The sequence below is a fragment of the Gavialis gangeticus genome, unplaced genomic scaffold, assembly GCF_001723915.1.
Source record: "Gavialis gangeticus isolate Ggan-Ray unplaced genomic scaffold, GavGan_comp1, whole genome shotgun sequence".
Taxonomy (NCBI): Eukaryota; Metazoa; Chordata; order Crocodylia; family Gavialidae; genus Gavialis; species Gavialis gangeticus.
Window position 1 is genome coordinate 49,527,855 of NW_017729024.1, and position 20,549 is coordinate 49,548,403.

Here is a 20,549-nt window from a genome sequence, read left to right on the forward strand (position 1 = left end):
TGTGGGTTTTGTGAGGGTGTTGTGAAGGGGGTGTGTGGGGGGGCTGTAGGTAGGTGTGGGCCTGCCATCACACATCCATCCCCTACATGGTGTATTGCCCCTGCCACTGGTGGTTCAGAAGTAGCAGGCAGCAGGCCCTTGGGAAGCTCATGGCAGTGGCAGGCAAAGCCCCCAGTGTCACACCTCTGGTGGAGTCACAGAGCCAGCCCAGCCCTTTAAGGCCGCTTCTGTGCCTCCATGTGGGACTTCCAGCACTCCAGTACAAAGCTGCATGTGAAGGCAATCAGGAGCCTGTCCAGCCTAATGGTTTATGACTCTATGCCTCCATCTGCAGCTTCCTGCCCAGTTTGATGATGCATGGCTCCAGGTCCACACACAATTGACCTGGGCCAGCCTTCCATGTGGGGCTTCCAGCACTCCAGTAGGAAGCTGCACATGGAGGCATGAAGTCTCGTGCCATTGGGCCGGGTGGGCTCTGTGCCTCCACAGGTGGCTTCCTGCTGGAATGCTGGAAGCTCTATGTGGAGACACGGAGCAAGCCAGCCTGGCCCAATGGCATGTGGCACACACCCACCCACATATACCCTCATGCCCACCCTTCCTCCTGCAGGCTAGAGCTCCCCTCCCCACTTACCCAGGTGTCCAGTCGCATAGCTCTGTGCCTCCACGTCATGGAGGGGGAGGCACAGAGCCTGCTATGGTTAAATTATGCAAAACTATGTGTGGTCATGCCTGTTATGTACAAAATTGCATGGGCACATAATTGCATAATTCCCCAGGATGTAATTAGTTCATCCTGAACCATGAAGCAAAGATGCTCTCCACACTTAGGCTGACAGTGGTGTATTTTCCAGGTATAAGGCTAAGTCTTATTCCCTGAGCCAAGAGTAAGTACTTGGTGCCTCATGCAGCGTGACCCACAGGGGTTGGAAAAATAATCCTTCCCCCAAGCAGAGATGACAGACTTAAGGCAATGGTAGCCCACAGATGTTGGGAGAGTCATGGGGAATTGGCCAATGGATGTACATAGTTATGGACTGCTAGCCTCAACCATTTCTTTATGCTATCCCTCCTCACTTCCAACAGTGCAGAGATAGTCCCGGGGAGGTGGGGGGTGGGAAACACAGTTGCCTGGGGCACAAGGGTTGCCAGTGTCTTATCTGATCTCCTGAGATCCTGCTTCCCCATCAACTCTGTGTGGACAGATTCTGATACCTTGAAGACTATCTATTCCCATAAGGAAAAGGCAGAATTTTCCCTACTGTCACAGATAAATCCCTGGTAGGATTCTGCTCATGTGAGCAAATAACATGATACTCAACGTTTGTAGTCCAAACCACTCACAGAAGAGTAAGTATTATATTTGATTAAATTATTATACATCGTGTCAAAACTATTTGTTTTGCATGGGCAACTCCCCTAAGACAAAAAGTGCCTCTGAGAGGAGGCTGTATTCTATTACTGTATTGACTAACCAGAGATTAAATATTTAGATGCTAAAGCTCTTTGGAGTATATACTGTCTTTTTGCTCTGTTCTTGTACAGTGCCAAGCACTGTGGGATCCTGGCTCATGACCAGGGTTTATAGACAGCAGTGCAATAACACCATTGCCACCACTGTGTCCCCATAGCAATGTACAATGCCAGCAATTTGAAAACTGACATAAAAACAGTGCAAAAACAAATAGGATGGATCTGAGCTCCTCTGAAGTGAGTGGGAGTTTTGTTGTTGATTTCAAGATTTCATCCACAATCTATTCTTCTGATTCATTATTTGCAATGCTGGCAAGTAGAGCCTATTGGAAAGAGAAAGTTATTATACAAAACCAATTACTACCTTCGATGGCAAATGGTTTCCCCACAGTCAAAAGTTTGCAGTCAGCATCTATTGACACTTCATAATCTAGGAGCGCTTTATCCATGATGAAGGCATCAAGTTTCTCTGGATCATTCCTGTGTTCAAGATCAAAGCAAGAAACACAAAATTATTTAATACCATTGTAACAGGGGGGCTACCAGGGCCCATCCCCGCGACGCCTGCCCACCTGTTCTTGGGCTAATCGCCCGCCTTCTCTCCTGCCATGTCTTGGTCTTAATTGATTAATTAATAGAGGTAATTAGGCAGGAGGCTGCCCATTTTCTGCCCTGCTGCTAGGAGGCACTATGTGCAGCTCCATTCCTCCCGTACACTGCAGCTCAAGCCTCACTGATGACATCATGATGTTCTCATTTGCGCCAGTCCCCCACGATGGGACCCAGAATCCTACTGTAGGACCCTACCTGGGTTCCTCCCTTCAGGTGGACTCTGCCACCATCATACCACGCCATATATTACCCTGACATTGGTTCCCCTTCGGGTGTGGTCCCCTCACTGGGACCTTCAGCTCACACTAGCCCTGGCCCACCTCCAAGCCAGTCGGGGCCCCTGGCTCTTGGGCATCCCTTTCAAGGGCCTCCTTGCCCTTCTGACCCTCCTGGTCCTGGCCCCTGCCTGGGCCAGTCGGGGAAGCTCTGGCAGGCCCTGATGTATGACCCATACTTTTATCCTGGGGTCCCCCTCTCTGGGTCCTCCTTTACGGACATGGGGAGCTGGGGTACCTCACACCATAACTGGTGCCTCAGGGTCTCACAGGGGACTCACACTCCTCTCCTGGGCAGCAGGTCGTGGTGCTATGACTGGTGTCATCTTTGACCCATACTCTGCCTCCCAACAGTGGAGGACTTATTGGGGTCAGGGCTCAGCTCTCGGTCTCTCTGGCTGAGCCCCCTCTCCCTTCACAGGGCTCCACATCACCCTCTCTCTGGGGCTTCTGATCACTGCCCCTTCTCACTGTGGTTCCACAGCACTGGCCTCTTCTCAACTGGGGCTCCTCAGCAGGGCCCCCTCTCAACTGGGGCTCAGATGTTATGTTTGGCCCAAACTCTGCCTCCCAGCATTGGAGGACTTACTGGGATCGGGACTCAGCTCTCTCGCCCTCTGGCTGAGCCCCCCCCTCACACTGGGGGCTCCCCAGCGCTCATAACACCCCCTTTACTCGGGGTCTCAGGGCCTCCCTCCACAGGTGGGCTCAGGTGGCCACAGCCATGCCTGGCCCCAACTCTCCTCCTCAGGGCCTGAAACCCCCACAACTACCTCCAGTGTACTGCAACCCACCCTAAGGTGAGGGCTAGGGGTTAAAGCGCCCCAACCCACCTTTCACCAGGGTGATCATTGGCCTGGCATTTCCTGGGGACTCCCGCACCACTGGGAGCCCCACCAGGCCATCCACTCCCAGCAGGGTGTAGTTTCTGGTTGTACCCAGGACCAGGAGCCTCCTACCATCCCCTATAGCTCCTCCCTTACCTCTGGATGAAACTCAGTAGCCCTCAGGCCAGGCAATGTTATTGCCTCTCCTCCAGCAGCAAAACTGCCTTGCTTATATGGGCAGCCCTGAACCTAAAATGGCTGCCCTCATTAGGCACCTGCAGGCTGCCAGCTCCAGGGCCTTAAAGTGGCAGGCACACATAGTGCCCTGCCACAACCATGAACTGCTCCTCGGTACAATATCTATCTGACTTCGTTCTTAGGAAGTGTTTGATGTGAACACAATTCAAAACCAAATGCAAACCTAATTTATAAGAAGGGTAAAAGACAGGACTCGGAGGCTATTGGTGTAAACAGAAAATTGATTTAAATATCAAGGGCAAAAGGGTTCATGTTCCTGGCAGCATTTTGGGGTGGAGATGGCAGAATAAAACTATATGTGCACGTAGAGAGGCAGTTCTAGCTGACTTGCTATCTGCTTTCAGACCTGTTTTGTTCCTGTGACAGTTCATTGGCTCAGAGGAAGGAGAATGCAATAGACTAAGAATCAAATCCAGCTGTTCTTATAGTGTCAAAGCACAGGGGCAGAGGAGATCAAAATCTCTAATGTGCTGGCCTAAGCATTATTTTCCTGTGCTTTTCCTAGAGTCAGTCTGCACTATGGTCAAAATGAAGGCTGGGCATATTCTACAAAAGCTTTTACATGAATACAGGTTTCAGTTCTTGAATGAATAGCCGTTATTCAGACTTGCTTTGCTTTTGCATTCACTCCCCATGAACACTTGGGTCATTGAAGGTTACCAGTGTAAATGTACAAGGCCCTCTCTACACAAACCCCACACACACATCCCCAACCCCGACACACGCCCACAGCCCCCCACACCCTTCCATACCCCCCCATAATATACAAGAGTAAAATTTCATTTAGAGCTATTATGTAATCACCTCTATATACATCACACACACACATCAGGACAAAAAATATTTTTTGAAATAAAATTAAAATATGTTATTGTAGATGTTCCAGCCCCTAAAAACTATGAAACTATGTTTGATTTTTAGTATATACTTTGGTTTTTTTCCAGTTCCAAGATGGAAAACCTCCGTCCCAAAGGGAGTACTTCCAGGTGCAAGGGGAGAGACTTCTGGTGGCAAAGGTTAAGGGTGGCACTTCTGGTCCCAAGATGGTGACCAGGAGCTTTCAAATTGCTGTCAAAGGGCTGGACTACCCTTGCACCCCTTGACAGTTCACCAAAACTTGTTAAATTGCCCTCCAGCCAAAATAATTGCCTGCCCTGATCTACACAATCGCACCTCCTGCTATGCCAGATGTGCATGGCAGGAGGCACAATTGTGGGATTGCACATTAGATTGCATTGCGTCTTATTGCTGGTGAAAGGGAACCCAATCACCAGCAATAAGCAAGCTCCTGTGGCTGGGAGCCCCCTTAGTTTCAGGTACCCCCAAGTCATGCAGGATTCATGCACCCCTGAGCCCTGGGAATCACGGCTACTGTGATTCCCCAGGTCGGGGGGTTTTGGATAGGGCATGATGGTGCTTTTCTGCAGCTGGGAGCCCTGTCAGCTGATAGGGCTCCTGGCCGCGGGGGGAGACCCTGCTACATGTGCAAACTGAAACTCAGTAGCAACCAGCTATAAAGTTAGTACACATTTTTTAAGTCTAACTTTATAGCTGGTATTATGAGAAGCTACCTGTGTAAAGTACTTGGTCTTAAAGTAATTGTGCAGTTAATCAGTTAATTGCACAATACCTGTAACATGCAAAGGGGGCCGGTGAAAAGCAAATTTGAATGAAGACAGCATGTTAGAGTTTATATTATGTATTCTATCAAGGTGTAGGACAAAAATCTTAAATGGCTACATCCCCAGTCAGTGTACTTTGGCATAGCTTCACTGACTTCAGTGGCTCTAAGCTGATAGACAGCATTAAAAGATCTGGCACATGTCTAGGGATTAATTATCAGTATAAATTGGGGAACAATATACAATTATAATAAATCATATCAACTGCAAATCAGCACACGTTATTCATTACATAAACACTACAGGATCAAAACTGTAGGTAATGACTTCAGGGCCGTGATTATAGCCTCTCGTCATGTAATGCATATAATCAATGGTGGAATGCTGTATTTTGAGGAGAATGTGCTTTTGAAACCCTGCTAACAATCAACGATCAAGATTATTCCTTGAAGCACGAGGATTATTAATATTCTTTTACTCTTTTTAAGCCAGGCTAGGATCATTGCTATTCTGATTCAATTTGAGGTCCAGTCTTTTCCAAATGAGTCTATTTTGGATCAAGCCACCTATTGTGACTGCAGTGGGCATTGAGCTCTCTGAGGTTTGGTTTTTATCTGTATCTGGACCCCAAAAGACTGCCTATTGCCTAATGATATAGAAATGACTTTCTTGCATATGTACCACTTCTGGCTGCTTTACCGTTCCATTGAGGAAAAGCACAGACCATCCGAAGATGTTTCCTCAGCCTGACTAAGGGTCTTTGTGCCCAAAAGCTTGCTAAGGAGAATTTTTCCAACTATCTGAGTTCGTATAATAAAAGATATTGGATTTACCCAAAGGACCTTGTTTGCCTATTGCCTAATGAATATGTTCCAAGCACAGAAATGTGCCACAATTTATTTTACTGCCAGTAAGCAGCAGAAGGGATGGCTTGGCATAATCACCATACAAAGTGTCACTTTGCTTGGGGACACTTCAGCACCTCTTATGTTATCCATACTGTGGTTATTCTACTGGTATTGTTGCTTCCAAGGGATGCAGAATAGGCTTGTTTTTTCCCCATCTGTTAGGCTGTCCCTCCATGCCAACATGATGCTGCTGGTGACTTTGAAAGTATGAAACCAGACACAATGCTGGAATCCAAAATGTATGCTTTAGAGAATGTATAAAAAACAGGATGAATCCAGAAAACATGCAGAGGACAGTTAAAATAACTAAGGCCTGCTTTAAAGTCCATTCAACTCATTGGATGACTACCATTGATTTCAATGGGTTTGGGATCTGGGCTGCACTTTAGTGCTGTACTTTATTGTTTTTTGGCAGGCTGATCTATCATCACATGACTACCACATGCAGAGACTCACTTTAGGTTCAATACTCCATCTGGGGTCGCAGGTACATTGTACCGTCTCATGTACTCGTGCATCTCTGGGAAGCTTTGCCTGACATAATCTTCTGCACTGCTTTCTCGTACTGTTCCAAAGCGAAATCCCTGGGATGGATGGTGAAGCTAAGAGGAATAAAAAGAGAGACCAGCTGAGTAATTTGTCTTATTCAGCTCATGAATTCTCAGTTTCATGTCTAGTTTTCTGTATTCTAAAGAAAACATAAGGGAATTGTAATAAACCTTAAAGATTTTGCAGACACATTCTTATGTTTTATGTGGTGTCATATTCCCTGTCAAATTCCTGTGAAAAATTGCTACACACCCTATTCAAGACCAGATACTGCCTGATTTAATCCATCACCATGCTCTTGTGACTTGTTTCAGGGATTTGAAGTTCCTCCTGGAGTCAGCAACCCCCACAAAATCCAGGTTTGGTTCAGTTCTTTTATCTTAAGCTCAGCCCAAGTTTGAGGAAAAGGTAATGAATTCCTCCAGCTCATACAATTCAGCTTCACATCTCCTTGCTTAAACCCTCTTTGTACAGTACCTTCCCTCCCCCATCCAACCTAGAAACCACATTCTGAGTGTTCCAGGTGAACGCTACGGTCTGCGTTAGAAAATAAACGTACCCTTCTGCAGAAGGCTGGCTTTGCTGCTGATTTCTGGCAAGGGCACCTTGCCAAAATATCCTGGAGCCAGGATTCTCATGATGATTCTGTGAGAGATGCATCTGGTGGTTTTAGTTCAGATCCTAGAAGACTTATTGTAAACCAGTATAGCAATGGGTGCCCTGTTCTTGGTGTCACCAGAGAGATTAAGGACTATGCGTCTGTGGGAACTGTCCTGTACTCCTGAGAAAACACTAGGAGATGAGACAAATGGGATTGCTCTATGTATTCTGAACATAACTAAGGCTTTGGTCTCCAGGTGGTCCCTTTCAGAAATGCTACAAAACCCCTGCAGCTTTTTTAGTTACGTGCATGTTTGTTTCTATCGCAACTAGATTCATTTCAGCATGATGAAGTTGTCAGGCTCTTGATTGGTTAAGAGGTTCAGGGAGCTGACCTGGGTAAGTTTCTGGTGTACATCATTTGCTCATTGTAGGAAAATGGAAAAGGATCCACTTGGTAACATACTGAGTGTTCAGGTTGCCCCCAGCGATCACTGAAGTCAGAAAGAGATGAGAGCCCTCATCGCCTTGCAGCAGAGCACAGCCCTTTAAAGGACTGAGTCTTTAAGGCAAAGGAAATATACTTTACTGTTAAGGCTCAGAGAATTCTAATATTATAAAAGCCTAAGTCTGTCCGTCTCCCCCAGCTTCCCCACCCTGCTCCCTGAAAGAGGCAGAACAGCGGCAGCAGGTGGCAGCACTCCATCCCAGCCCCCTCCTCCCCTGCCCCCTGTCATTCTTGATGGGCAATTGGCTAGTAGTTTTCTATACATTTCCCCAGCAAGCTCGGATGCAGCATTTCATGCAATACACAGAGCCATGTTAGTTTGAAGTTGGGCAGAAGTCAGGCAGTGTGGCACCTTGTAGACTAACTCTATATAGATGTCTTCCTTTCCTCTTTTCCTCTCTCTGATTTGTTTCATTTACTGACAAATGTTTCATGCTTGTCCCAGAGGAGGGAGCACGAACTTTTGCAGTTTCACATTTAGTTTTTAACTTCAATATAATAAAGGTTTAAAGATTAAAAAAAAAGTCTCTGTCCCCCCGTATATATATGTACACACATTCACATATATATGAATGTGTGCACGTGTGTGTGTGAATAGAATATAGATGTATATGTATAATGTAGATTGGATGCCCCCCAACATTACTAAACATGATGTGCTGCTTCCCTGGAAACATGCAAGCCTCAGTTCAGTTTGATGGATCAATCTCTGACATGTTTGAGGTGAAGAGTGGAATGAAGCAGGGTTGTGTTCTGGCCCCCACACCCTTTGGGATCTTCTTTTCTCTGCTGCTGCACTATGCTTTTGATGGCCTGGGGGAAGGTATAAACTTTCACACAAGATCAGATGGCAAACTCCACAATTTATCACATCTAAAGGCCAAGATACAAGTGAGGCACATGCTTATTAGGAAGCTCCTTTTTGCTGACCATGCTTCATTCACCACCTATGAAGAAGGCCAACTACAGATACGTATGAATCACATCTCTCATGCTAGCAGGATGTTTGCCTTGACTATCAGCATCAAGAAGACTGTGGTCCTAAGATAGGGTGTTTGCCAGTCACCATTTATCAGCCTTGATAGCACACCTCTCAAGGCAGTGAATGAGTTCTGCTACCTTGGATGAAGAGCTAAATATGCACATTGGAAAGGCAACTACTATTTTCAGTAAGCTCTCCAAATGTGGCTGGAACAATACAAAACTCACAATCAAAAGTAAGTTGCTTGTGTACAAAGCCTGTGTCCTCAGTGTCCTTATATACAGCAGTGAGACATGGTCATACTTTTCATAGATTTAACAGACATTAGGGCTGGAAGGGATCTTGTGAGACCATTGGGTCCAGTCCCCTACCCAAGGGGCAGGGAGTCAGCTGGGATCAGGACCATCCCTAAGGGAGGTTGAATCGGGGCAATGGTACAGACCCCACCGTGGCTGCCATGCACCACCACTGCTGAGCGCCACTGGCTCTGCCATCACTGAATGCTACCATCCCGTGCCCTATCCCCACTGCTCTGCCGGCTCTGGCCGCTCACCCCCTGCCTCCACTCTGCCAACTTTGGCTGCTCACCACCCCCTCCACCCCTGCTCTGCCAGCTCTGGCTGTTCGCCACCCCTGCCCCACCTCCCCAGGATCTGCGCAGGCTGATTTGCCCCAGGCCCTGCATACCCCTAGAGATGGCTCTGGCTGGGGTCAAATGATGCAAGCAAGATAGGCATCCAAATGTTTCTTGAAAGTGTCCAGAGTAGGTGCTTGCACCACCTCTGTGGGGAGTCTATTCCAGGCCCTGGGGACTTGAACAGTAAAGAAGTATTTCCTTATGTCCTGCCTAAAATGGTCTTCCAGGAGTTTGTGACTGTTGGACCTTGTTATCCCTTGGGGTGCCCTGGTGAAAAGATGTTCTCCCATTCCTGATGCATACTCCTTATAGGCTGCCACCAAGTCACCCCTGAGCCTACACTTTTCCAGGCTGAAGTGTCCCATGGCTCTTAGCCTCTCTTCATAAGGCTTACTCCCTTGTCCTCTAATCATGTGCATGGCTCTCCTCTGGACCCTCTCAAGCTTCTCCACATTCTTTCTGAATTGCAGAGCCCAGAATTGGATGCAGTATTCCAGCTGCGGCCTCACCAAGGCCGAGTAAAATGGGAGGATGCCTTCCTGGGTCTTGCTTGAGATGCATTGGTAGATGCAAGCCATAGTTTTGTTTGCTTTGCCATCTGCGGCATCATATTGGTAGCTCATGTTAGCTTGTAATCAGTCATGACCCGCAAGTCTCTTTCAGTCATGGTGCTAACAAGTGTAGCACTGCTGAACCTATAAGTGTGATGTGGGTTTTTTCTCCCAAGGTGAAAAAAAATGCACACCTTGAATTTCTCTGTTGAATGCCATCAGGTTTTGATCTGCTCACCTTGTAAGCCTGTTGAGGTCAGCCTAGATCCCTAGCCTACCCTCTAGGGTGATCACACTTCCCCCTAGTTTGGTGTCATCAACAAACTTAGCCATTCCTCTTCTGACGCCAGAGTCCAGATCACTATAAATACATTGAAGAGTACAGGTCTGAGAACGGAGCTCTGGGGGACACCACTGGTCAACATGCATATCAAGAAAAGAGGCTGAACAGCTTCCACCTACACTGGAATGTGTATGGCATGTCCTTGACATCAAGTGGCAAGACAGAATCACCAGCACAGAAGTCATCACCAAAGCCAACCTGCCAACCATCACTGCACTACTTAAACAGTTGCACCTATGCTGGCTTGGTCATCTTTGCAGGATGGAAGATTGGTGCATCCCAAAGGCCATTCTACGTGGGCAAATTAAAGATGGGGAGAGGAGAGTAGGGTGCCTGAAACTGTGCTTCAAAGACATCTGCAAGCAGGATATGAAGGCTTTTGGAATTGACCCAAACCTTTGGGAGGTCTTAGCAGGAGACAGGACAAAGTGGTGTTCCCTGCTCAATCATGGAGTCCAACATCACAATGAGAAATGGTCACTCAAATTACAACAGAAACATGACCAAAGGAAACAGCCTGTCAGTACAGTAGCCTTTAATGCCATGTATACCTGTAACCACTGGCAGGACCTGCAAGTCTAACACTGGTCTTTCCAGCCACAAGAGAAAATGCACCAACAGTCAGTAGAATAGTTGCAATATCCACCATCACTCACTGATGAATGGATGCCGTGTGTGTGTGTGTACACACATGTATGCATGCATGTGCACACATTTTACGTATATGAGAGAGAGAGAGATGCCCCTCTGAATGAGTTAGTCTGTAAGGTGCCACAGTTGCCAAATAATACACAAGAATGTTCAGGGCAGCTAAATATTCTAAATAACACTTGGAGATGATGCAGAAAACTCAGGTGTACAAATGTTTTATTCTGGCTATCCATCTGTGCTAGAGAAAAGAAACTGGAGTCTAGAGGAAAAGGATAATCTTGCATTAGGGTAGATATTCCAATATGGTGATGGTGAGCACTGTATAAGAACCCATGTACCACAGAATAGTGAAAAGTAGTGATGAACTAGATAGTCCAAGTAGTGATAGTCTGTTTCAGTGGTCATGTGGAAAGAATTACCATATTTACTTGAATATAAGAGAAGATTTTTTTCCCCTATTCATCACTGGGGAGAAAAGCCCCTCAACTTACATTCACACAGAAGGAAACTTTATTAAATACATTGTCTATCTTTGAACTTCTGCTAAAAATAGCATGTACTCAGTAATGGAAACCAACTGTGAAGCTGACTAAATGCAGCCAACACTGAGTATGGCTATAAAATATATGGCCTATACTGAGCAAACATGCTGATGGGAACCTTAAATGTCTGGCAAACTTTGCCAAACAGGGCCCCAAATAGTTAATCCAGAAGCCCTCTGTCATCCCACCCCACCTCTCTCTAAGTCTGTCACATATGGTTCTGCCCTCCATGAGGTGAAGCTGGACCAGGTTGCTCTAAGACTCGCTTGTACATACATTTTTGGAGAATCCCAGGACTCATGACAGGAACACCCGGTTAGCAAATGGATCCTTTTTGGGTAGGATCTGGAGTACGCACATGCTGAGCAATGCTGAGTTATGGGATTACCATGGCTTCAAGTGCTGTTGACTCTGGTGGAGTCCAGCCCAATGAACTCTATGGTAAATCATGAGCCTTTTGGCTTTCAATTAATATCATGTATAATTCATACTATATATATGTAAGTGCCAAAGTACTGTCTAGAAGTGTGTTTATGGAGTACCAGTACTAAATCTTGCAGTAGTTTCAAAAAAGATAAAATGCCTCAATTCTGGATGAACTAATGAGAAGGCTATGAGTATCCTTATAGGGAGTTACTACACATATATTTATTTCAAGGTCATTTTTTTCAAATTTGCTAATCACTTTCACGTGCTAAGGGAGAACAGGGGCTGACAGTAAGGATGGGGGGAAGAAGTTGGCAGGGCAGAAGGCAAAGGGGCTACCTGATCCCCCCATATTTATTTTCCATGCTGTAGCAGTAAAGGGGACAAATTCAGGACAAACCTCCAATTATTAGATTCTATACCTGGAAAATTATATCAAATTTAGAAATGTCTAATTATCAGAGGTCTCATCTTATAGTGAAGGTCATTTTATATTTAAATAAGTATAGTACTATTATTGAAGGGTGTCTTTACATGTGCTCTAAGGTGGGGGGGGTGCTTTAATTAAATTAAAGCACCTGCAGTGTCATGTGTATTCAGCATGCCCATGTTTCAAAATGGCTGTGGGGCAGTTTAACTAAAGCTTGTTCAATGAGCTTTAGTTAAAGTACCCCCTCTGCCATTTTGAAGCGTGGGGATGCTGAATGCATGTGAGGTGGAGGCTGCTGGTGTATGCTAATTAGCATGTTTCAGCAGACTCAGTTAACCAAGTCTGCTCCAACATGTGCTAATTAGCATGCATCGGAGCAGACATTTGGTACATGCACAGGCACCTCAACAGGGGAACAAAGGAGCCAATTGATTGGTACATACCAGTCGTCAGCTCATTCAGTGTGCTGATTTGGACCAGGGTCAGGACCAGTTGCTTGGGGCTGCATTTTGTTACTGTGGGCTCTCTGTACACTCCATGTTTCCAGTAATGGTAGGTGCCAAGAGGTACGGGCGACGGGGAGTCTAATTAGCTTTACGGTTAGGTGATACAGGGTGTGTTTAGACCAGATGCTTACTCTGCAGTAGCTCATTACTACTACTGCACAGTGGTAATGAGTTATTGCGCAATAAGCATCAGGAACTGTGCCGGGATGCTCCTGTGAAGTAACGCTGGTTACTGTGCAGTCATTTAGTACTTGGTTATGCACATAATAAATGACTGCACAGTAACAATTGAGCAGTGGGTGTCTCGTGTAGACATTATGGAAGCATCCTGTGTAAAGTTGCTGGTTTAAATCTGGTTCAATTCCTGTTTAGTTAAGTCTGCTATCATCTGATAACTTCATGCAGAAGAATTACTAGGTTCAGTCCAGTTCTAAACAGATGTCCCAGCACCAGTCAGCACCACTTGGTCACTTTTTTGGAGCAGGTGTAGCAGAAAAATCAAGGATGGAAGGGGCATGAAATATGAACTACTTGGCCATCTTTCAAGTCAGAGGTTCGGTATTTGGTGTGCGCTTGCAGGAAAGGATTCACTGGCCATTGCTCAGGAAGCATGCTTTATGGATGGCAGTCAGGGTACCCAAACCTATGATTCAGTACAACAAAGTAAGGGGGACAACATTTGTGAACTCCTATAGAGGAAGCTGACAAACCTATACACTATCTGCAGCTATCTGTGTTCTCTAGCGTACAGGTGAAAAATCAAAGTAAACCCAGTGAAATTCACCCCCAAGTTCTGTTTTGATGGTTTTAATAGAACTTCACTTGTATGTAACATGGCTGTCCGGGTCAAATTGTATCCAATGTGACTAAAGATTTTTGTGTTTATCTTATTAGAATAACATTAACTAATGTTTTTCACCTTCAAAATGTTTTGTGAATGTTAAGGTTTGAGATAGGGGCCTGTGATTTAAACTAAGATGTGAGTGAAAGGTTGGCGGGAACCCAAGTCTGCATTTAGGGAGCAGCTGACCACCTAAACCTTCCTTGGAAACAAGGTAAGGGGGGGAACCAACTTCTCTCCACTTTCATGTCCTGTCTGGCCGTGTAAACAAGGAGCTCACCCAGCTACCTGGCCAGGCCCCTGCTACTCCCACTCAGCCTTCTTCAGAAAACAGGAGTCTTGCAGCTGTAGATGAAATACCACCTGTGGTCTTGCTCTGTTTTCTAGTGAACATCCTTGGTAAGAGTATGTCTCTGAACTCCTCACAGAGGGATTCATGAGAGTTGTGTCCCAGTGCTGGTGCATGAGACAAAGGTAGCTGACAGTAAACACAATAGTGAAAACCACCCACTCTCAAAGTGCTGCCAAATCCACAAAATTAACCTGGAGACAATTATGATTTTCCCTAACCCCTGTGGGTACAAACACCTAAAAGTTTCTTTGTCTCAGTAGCAAATACAAAACTTTCAAGTTGGCAGTGTTCCTGTAACGTTTTCTTTAGTCTTCTTTTGAGAAGACTTGGTGCCACACAGTTTCTTTTTACACTTCTCAAAGCAGTGCTGCTAACTCCCATAGTTTTATTGCAAGCCTCACAGTATTTGATGGTGACTCTTAAAACCCTAGCTCCCAGAGTCATGCAATGCAAACATCGCTGTCATTAAGCAAGTACATTTCTAGCCCTTACATCTAGACTCAGAAACCAATAACAAATTAAAATCATCCCTAAATTGACTTATTTTTTTTCAAACCCTCTATATTTTGTGATCTAATACATTATTTTTGAATGCTTGCATGGTGCTAATAATGGGTACTATAATGACTTTACCTAGAGAAAATAGTTGTAGAGGACCCCAAGTTATAGGTATTTCTAGTGTATAAAAATAATACACTTCACTCTCTTTTATTTTTAATTTGAAGTCTAGACAAACTGAAGGCTGAATAATTGTCACACAGAAAGGGGTGGATCTCTGGCATCTCTTGACATTTATTGTATATGTACCACCCATGGTATCTTGGAGATTTGGCTAGGAAAATCTCGTGCTGCTCCTGCTGCTGTTCTGCATTGAATGATTCAAGTCTATTTTAAATCTAAATGTCCTAAATTACAGTAGATTAATTTGAAGGGTGGTGACAAGTGCTGCCTGGCAAAAGCTTAAATAGTTACTAACCCAACACAACAGTGAAACCCACCCACTAGGTATCTATCAAATCCTACAAAATTAGATAGAGTACATTGCTGCAATCAATGTACAGTACATTGCTGAAATCACAAGGATGAAGGTTTGCATTGGCTTACAGACAGCTATTGAGATATCGGATGTTCAGGAGGCCAAGGAGTCATGTCCGGCAGTTATACAGATTGCTACAGAGATAGATATAAGCCACATTTACTCATCTCTGAACTTGCTTGTTCCCTGTTTAAAGGCCTAGAGCAGAGGAAGATACTCATGATTTGGAAAAAACACTTGCTTCTTGACATAATACAAATGCACTTGTTCTGGACTCTCTTGATGAGGCATTCCTTTGATGATGTGTTTTTTCAGCATACCTGGCATACAGTAGCAAACAGTTTAAAAAAAAAATGATACCCATGCCAGTGATAGTGATAGGATGGTCCATGGCATGTACTGTAGTAGTTGGCATGTACACTTAGGTGTCTGCATACTGGCTAGAAGGTAGGTTCAGCTCAAGTGTTTGTGAAATTACTGCTGTCTAGTAGCTTTCCCAAAGGGAATATATTAGGTAGTTAATAGCAATTTTCCTTTAGCTCAGATATTAGGGGCCTGTGACTTGGTTTATCAGATTTTAATTCCCCAGCAGTCTCCCTGTATGTCAAAAATGACTGTGCTAATGTGACCAGCCATCCTGTGACTGATTCTAGTGAGGTTTGTTTTTAATAATTCTCTGGTGCATACAGTATCAGCGTAGAGTTGATTGTAATATAAATTGGGTCTGGTTCCCTTGACCCAGCTGGACCTGATTAAGAGCATGGGGCAGCTTCAGGTAAGGAAACAGGATGAAGGAGGAAGTGCAAGCTGGCCTCCAGATCCTTGGAAAGAGCTTCAGGAATTGCCTGGACAAGGCTGACTGGATTTGGTGGGTTAGCTCACTGACATCCTTATGCTGGAGCTGAGGAGACTGAGAACGGGCTGCCTATACATGTGCTCTGATGTGTTCTGCTTCGAACAGGATGCTCTAACTGGAACGCTCCAGCATGCTACAGCGTCTTGTGTATTCAACGTCCCACATTGCAAAATGGTGGCATGGGCACTTTAATGAAAGCTCATCAAATGAACTTTAGTTAAAGCAACCCCACCACCATTTAGAAATGTGGGATGCTGAATACATGAGATGCTTGGGGTGTTTTAATTAGAGTGGCTCCCAAGAGTTGATCTAATTAAAATGTCACCCTCCACCCCACCTCTATAGACATAGCAGAAGAAGCTAGAGGACCAGAGTTGGGAAAGTAGCAGGGGGCTATGCCTTGCCTAGTGAGTCACCAAGGTGCAGGAAGAGTGGTGAATCATTTCTAAAGAAAGCTATCACTGGGAGAGTGTAGGGATGAATAACCTCTATTCATCTTTCCTATAGGGGGAGATGGTGGGTCTAAGAGCCCTTGGTGGGGAATTCTTGAAGAGGTGAGGGGGAACAAATAGAGATGTCAGCTCCTTAGTAGATTGAGCAGGCTGTGAAGCAGAGATCATGCAGGATGAAATGTTGAGGGAAATCAGAAAGGGAAACAGGCCATGGATGCCTCAGTATATGTCAGTGCTGTTACAGAGGCCATGAATTGCTCTAGGCTTGTCTGAGCACTGCATCTGCATCTTGTACATGGTTGTGCAGTGTCATTTTATAACTTGATGAGCAAAGGCTGGCCTACTGATAATACTGCAGTTACCAGCAGAGATGAGTACAGCAAACACCATTTTCTCTTCAGATCATGTTGAACTTCTTCTGAGATTTCAGTGATAAAAATCTTTGCTGAGTGGTCAAATGTACTTTTTTTTTTAAATTTTCTTCCTTTTGTAGGAAGGAGATCTAATATGCTGCTGGAAGAAAATGGGCATATGCATAGATTATATTGGCTTAGTGGTACTAAATGTGCATAGGAATGTGAATTTGCTACAGCTACAGCAACAGACACTTACAAACACAAGGAACTATGATAGGCAATTTCCTTACCCACCTATGCAATAAAAAGAGTATATTCTGAAGTCACTCTGTGTTCACTGCATCAGTTTGACTGAGAACACAAAGGCCCAGACTTGGTGGGGCATATTATGTAGAAGAACACCGATGGACTTGTGAAGTGCAAGCTGGGATCTTGACTTGTGTATCACATGCTTCAGAACAGCAAGTCTAGCATGCGCAATGGCATGACAATTTGGTCAGTTCTCATTCTGACGAGAGGGTATTGGGCTCTTTAATGATCTCTCATGTATATACATCCATTCTCAGACCTGCATAGCTAGAACCTAATCACTGAAAAACAAAAGGAATTCCTTATGCCTCTTCATATTCCATATACCTGCTGTGGTTTTCTTTATTATAATGCCTGGGAGTTCTTGTCGTGGACCAGTGGCTGTTGGGTGCACTGATCTTCTTTGTCTTATCTGCAGTCTACTACCCTTTCTGTATGGTCTGCTCCCAATATTCTGCACTGATATAGTGTCATCTTGGGACCCCATTGATATGCAACAGAAAATTGGCTAGGGAAGTGATAAAGAAAGATAAGGTGGAGGAACTTGTGAGAGAAAAATGAAATCCTGTCCCATCCTGATGTAATATTTTAAGAAAAGCATTTTAGTTTAAGAGAAGATTCCCTGATGTCTTGAAGTTACTGTAGGTAAAGGTATTTAAATCATACAATCTAAAGGTTTGATAGATCTTATGGATCCTGGCTTTGAAATGTAAACACCCAGTTTCACACTTTGTGATCACATTCATTTTAAACCAACGGAAAATTGCAGGGAATTCTCAAGTATTCATTTAGCTTGCAGGTCAACTGTTTGTGGCATTGCTTAAATGTGAGCTCCAATTAATTACATGGCAGTGAGATTAACCTACTTCTTAGTTGTTTTAGATTAGCAAATGTTTTCCCAGTACTTGATCAATAGTATATAATAGCTGCCTAACTGTAGCCAAGTCAAAGACCCATTTGATCCATCTTACTGGTAAAAAAGAAAGAATATTTGTAGCATCATATGGGTTAACCTGCTGCTTGAGCAATTAAAATCATTTTAGCTTCTGTTTAGCCACAGTCCTTCTCTCCCCCTTCCCTGCCCCTCCACCAAGAAAAAGATGCTTAGCCTTCTTTTCTTAATATGAATTTTTCTGCAATGAAAATGAGAAAAGTAGAATTAGGTAGCTAGTATATGACAGAGCACAATGACAGTTACTGCATTCTGTAATGACAGATCCAGAGGCAGGGTAGCTTCCTTAAGTTCCTTTTCTTAAAGAATCCTATTTTCAGATAAATCTGATTTAAAAGGTTGAGAGACATTTCAAAACTTTTCCTCCAACCTCGGATGAAAAGTACAATAGAAATTTGAGAACCCTTCAGCTGGAAGTTTTATGCTTTGAACAATCACTCACTCTTTTGGTTTTATGGCCGCCTTATGCATACACAGAGCAGAACCGGACATAGGCCTGGGCAAACGGGGCAGTCGCCCAGGGCCCAGACAGAAATGGGGCCTGAAAATGATAATATTTTTTTTCTGTTGTTCAATTATTATTATCATTATCTCTGGTGAAGTGGGGCCCAATACTAAAAGTTCATCTGGGGCCAGGGTCTAGGTACGCTCATAGCAACTCCATTATAACACTTGCTATGGAGCCATGGTGGTACAGAATCTCGAGCAAGTGCTCATCTGTAGATGTTAACCCCTGCACGGGGTAGTGCATGGAGGGCTGCTGTGAAACACTGATAATCTATCAGAGCATTAGCATTTCAAAATGGGTCTGTTGCACTCAGCATATGGGGCAGCAGTGCAGTAATTTGCCTCATAAGAGGGGAATTAGGCAGGACTTATGTTTCTCACAGGGTTGTCTGAGCAGAGGTGCGTTCTGTATTCTCTTCAGCTTAGCAAACACAGTTTCTTATAGTGCTAGGCAAAAACTTCAGTAAAAAGCCATGTGGAAATCTATGCAGAAGCTTTCAACAATTATTTTACTGTGAATTTTGAAAGAGTTGGGGCTTGTTAATTTTTTGGAAGCATCTGAAAACTTGAAATATTCCTATTTGTATGAAAATTCACACACATATATTTTAGAGGTAGAGGAGGTTGTTCAGATGTAAATGGGGGACAGATAGAGAAGTGGCAATGGCTCATCCAGAGTCTCCTGAGAGTGGTATCTGGGCATGAAGGTCTTGAGCACAGACAGTGTAGTAGCAACAATCCTACAATTACCTATTCTTGGCTTCTGGCTCTTCTGCACCCTATTTCTTCTATCACTTATAGGTAGAGAAACACCTGGAACGAGAGACAAGTAGTCTACAGGTGGATTCCTAGAAAGGCTTCAGAATAGAATTTGGGATGCTTCTTGGGTAACTGAAGATGCTCCATTACAGCATTATCACAAGAGGTGCTGGGGGAAGCTGAACCATAGATTGACAAGTCCTCCTGCCAATCCATAACTGCTGAACCTGGTTAAATTCCAGCCATTTTGAATTTACACCAGCAAATTCCTTAGCTGGTGTAATGTATAAGATTGTTATGAAGTCAGTGAGCAGTTATACTCAGAAAAATGATTTGGAATCATATCCTGCTGGCATTCATTACACATAATCCAACTGGAATATGCAGGTAAAGAGACTGAGATTTGTCCCTCCATAGAAAAGCTACAATTCTCCCAGATATACCTGTGAGACAGTGCAGAGTCACATTAGCTGACCTTAGTGACAAGAATAATGATGTACTCCTTCTGCTCCTCATTGTGCTGCAGAAGCAATGTAGCTTCTGGGGTTTCAAATTCTAATCGTGATTTTTTTCCCCATATTTTGATAGATGTGCAATAGCAGAATGTGAAATAGTGGGGGACCATTAAGAGTAACATGCAGTTGATAGCAAAATAGCAATTCAGTTACTGTAGAAAAATAGCTACTTCAGAAGTCAAGCTCCAAGTGCTTCCTCCAGAGATAGTCAAAATCCTTCAACAAAAAGAGACATTTTTTGTGATAGGTATTAATTTATGGACCCTGTTCCACTTGTTGAGTTATTGTGCTTTGCTTCAGCGCAAACAGCTCCAGCTTCAATACACGTTTTGTGAGTATAAATACAAGTATACACTTGTAAGTTATTTAATAGCATTGAAGTGTTTTCTGGACAGAAGGACTTTTGACAAGCTATTCTGCTGCTTTGCAAGGTTGGAAATAGCAAGGTTTTAAGCACAAATAGCTGTATGTAAAATTGACACATTTAGGAAAATAGTTAATTCCTGAGGGACTATACATTTTTTCCCTCAACTCCAATTTAGCAGCACTTTATCAGATTGGACCTAAGAAATCTGGGTTTGAGTCACTTAGTCTACCCTTTTTGATCTGCTCCCTATCTGTAAATAGAGATACTTTTCCAGCTGCGAAATCAGTGTTGCTAGGCTGATGAGAACAGGTCCACTGAAGGAATCTAGGCCTGTTATATTACAAGTGGAATTTTTCAGATGGGATAGAAAGGTTTCCTTTCACTCCCTCTCTCCTCTATCCCCACCCCCTCCTCAACTGCTACCCAATTTAGAATATACCTTTGCTATTTAGTTTTTTGAAACCGATCTGAAATGGGTCCTATTGATTTTGTTGAGATATTAAAAAATAATTTTAGATGAATGCATGAGTGAGTGAATGAATATAGT

The 20,549-nt window shown here is 44.1% G+C and overlaps 1 protein-coding gene across 1 annotated transcript in view; it reads right to left on the reverse strand.

Annotated features, from left to right (window-relative positions):
• GRIN3A (glutamate ionotropic receptor NMDA type subunit 3A) overlaps positions 1-20,549 on the reverse strand; it is a 160,988-nt gene that overhangs the window by 40,059 nt on the left and 100,380 nt on the right. The window contains exons 5-6 of the mRNA XM_019518201.1: positions 6,432-6,577; positions 1,838-1,953 (exon numbers count right to left, since the gene is read on the reverse strand). Coding sequence (XP_019373746.1) covers positions 1,838-1,953; positions 6,432-6,577 — 262 coding nt within the window. The remainder of the gene's footprint in view (positions 1-1,837; positions 1,954-6,431; positions 6,578-20,549) is intronic.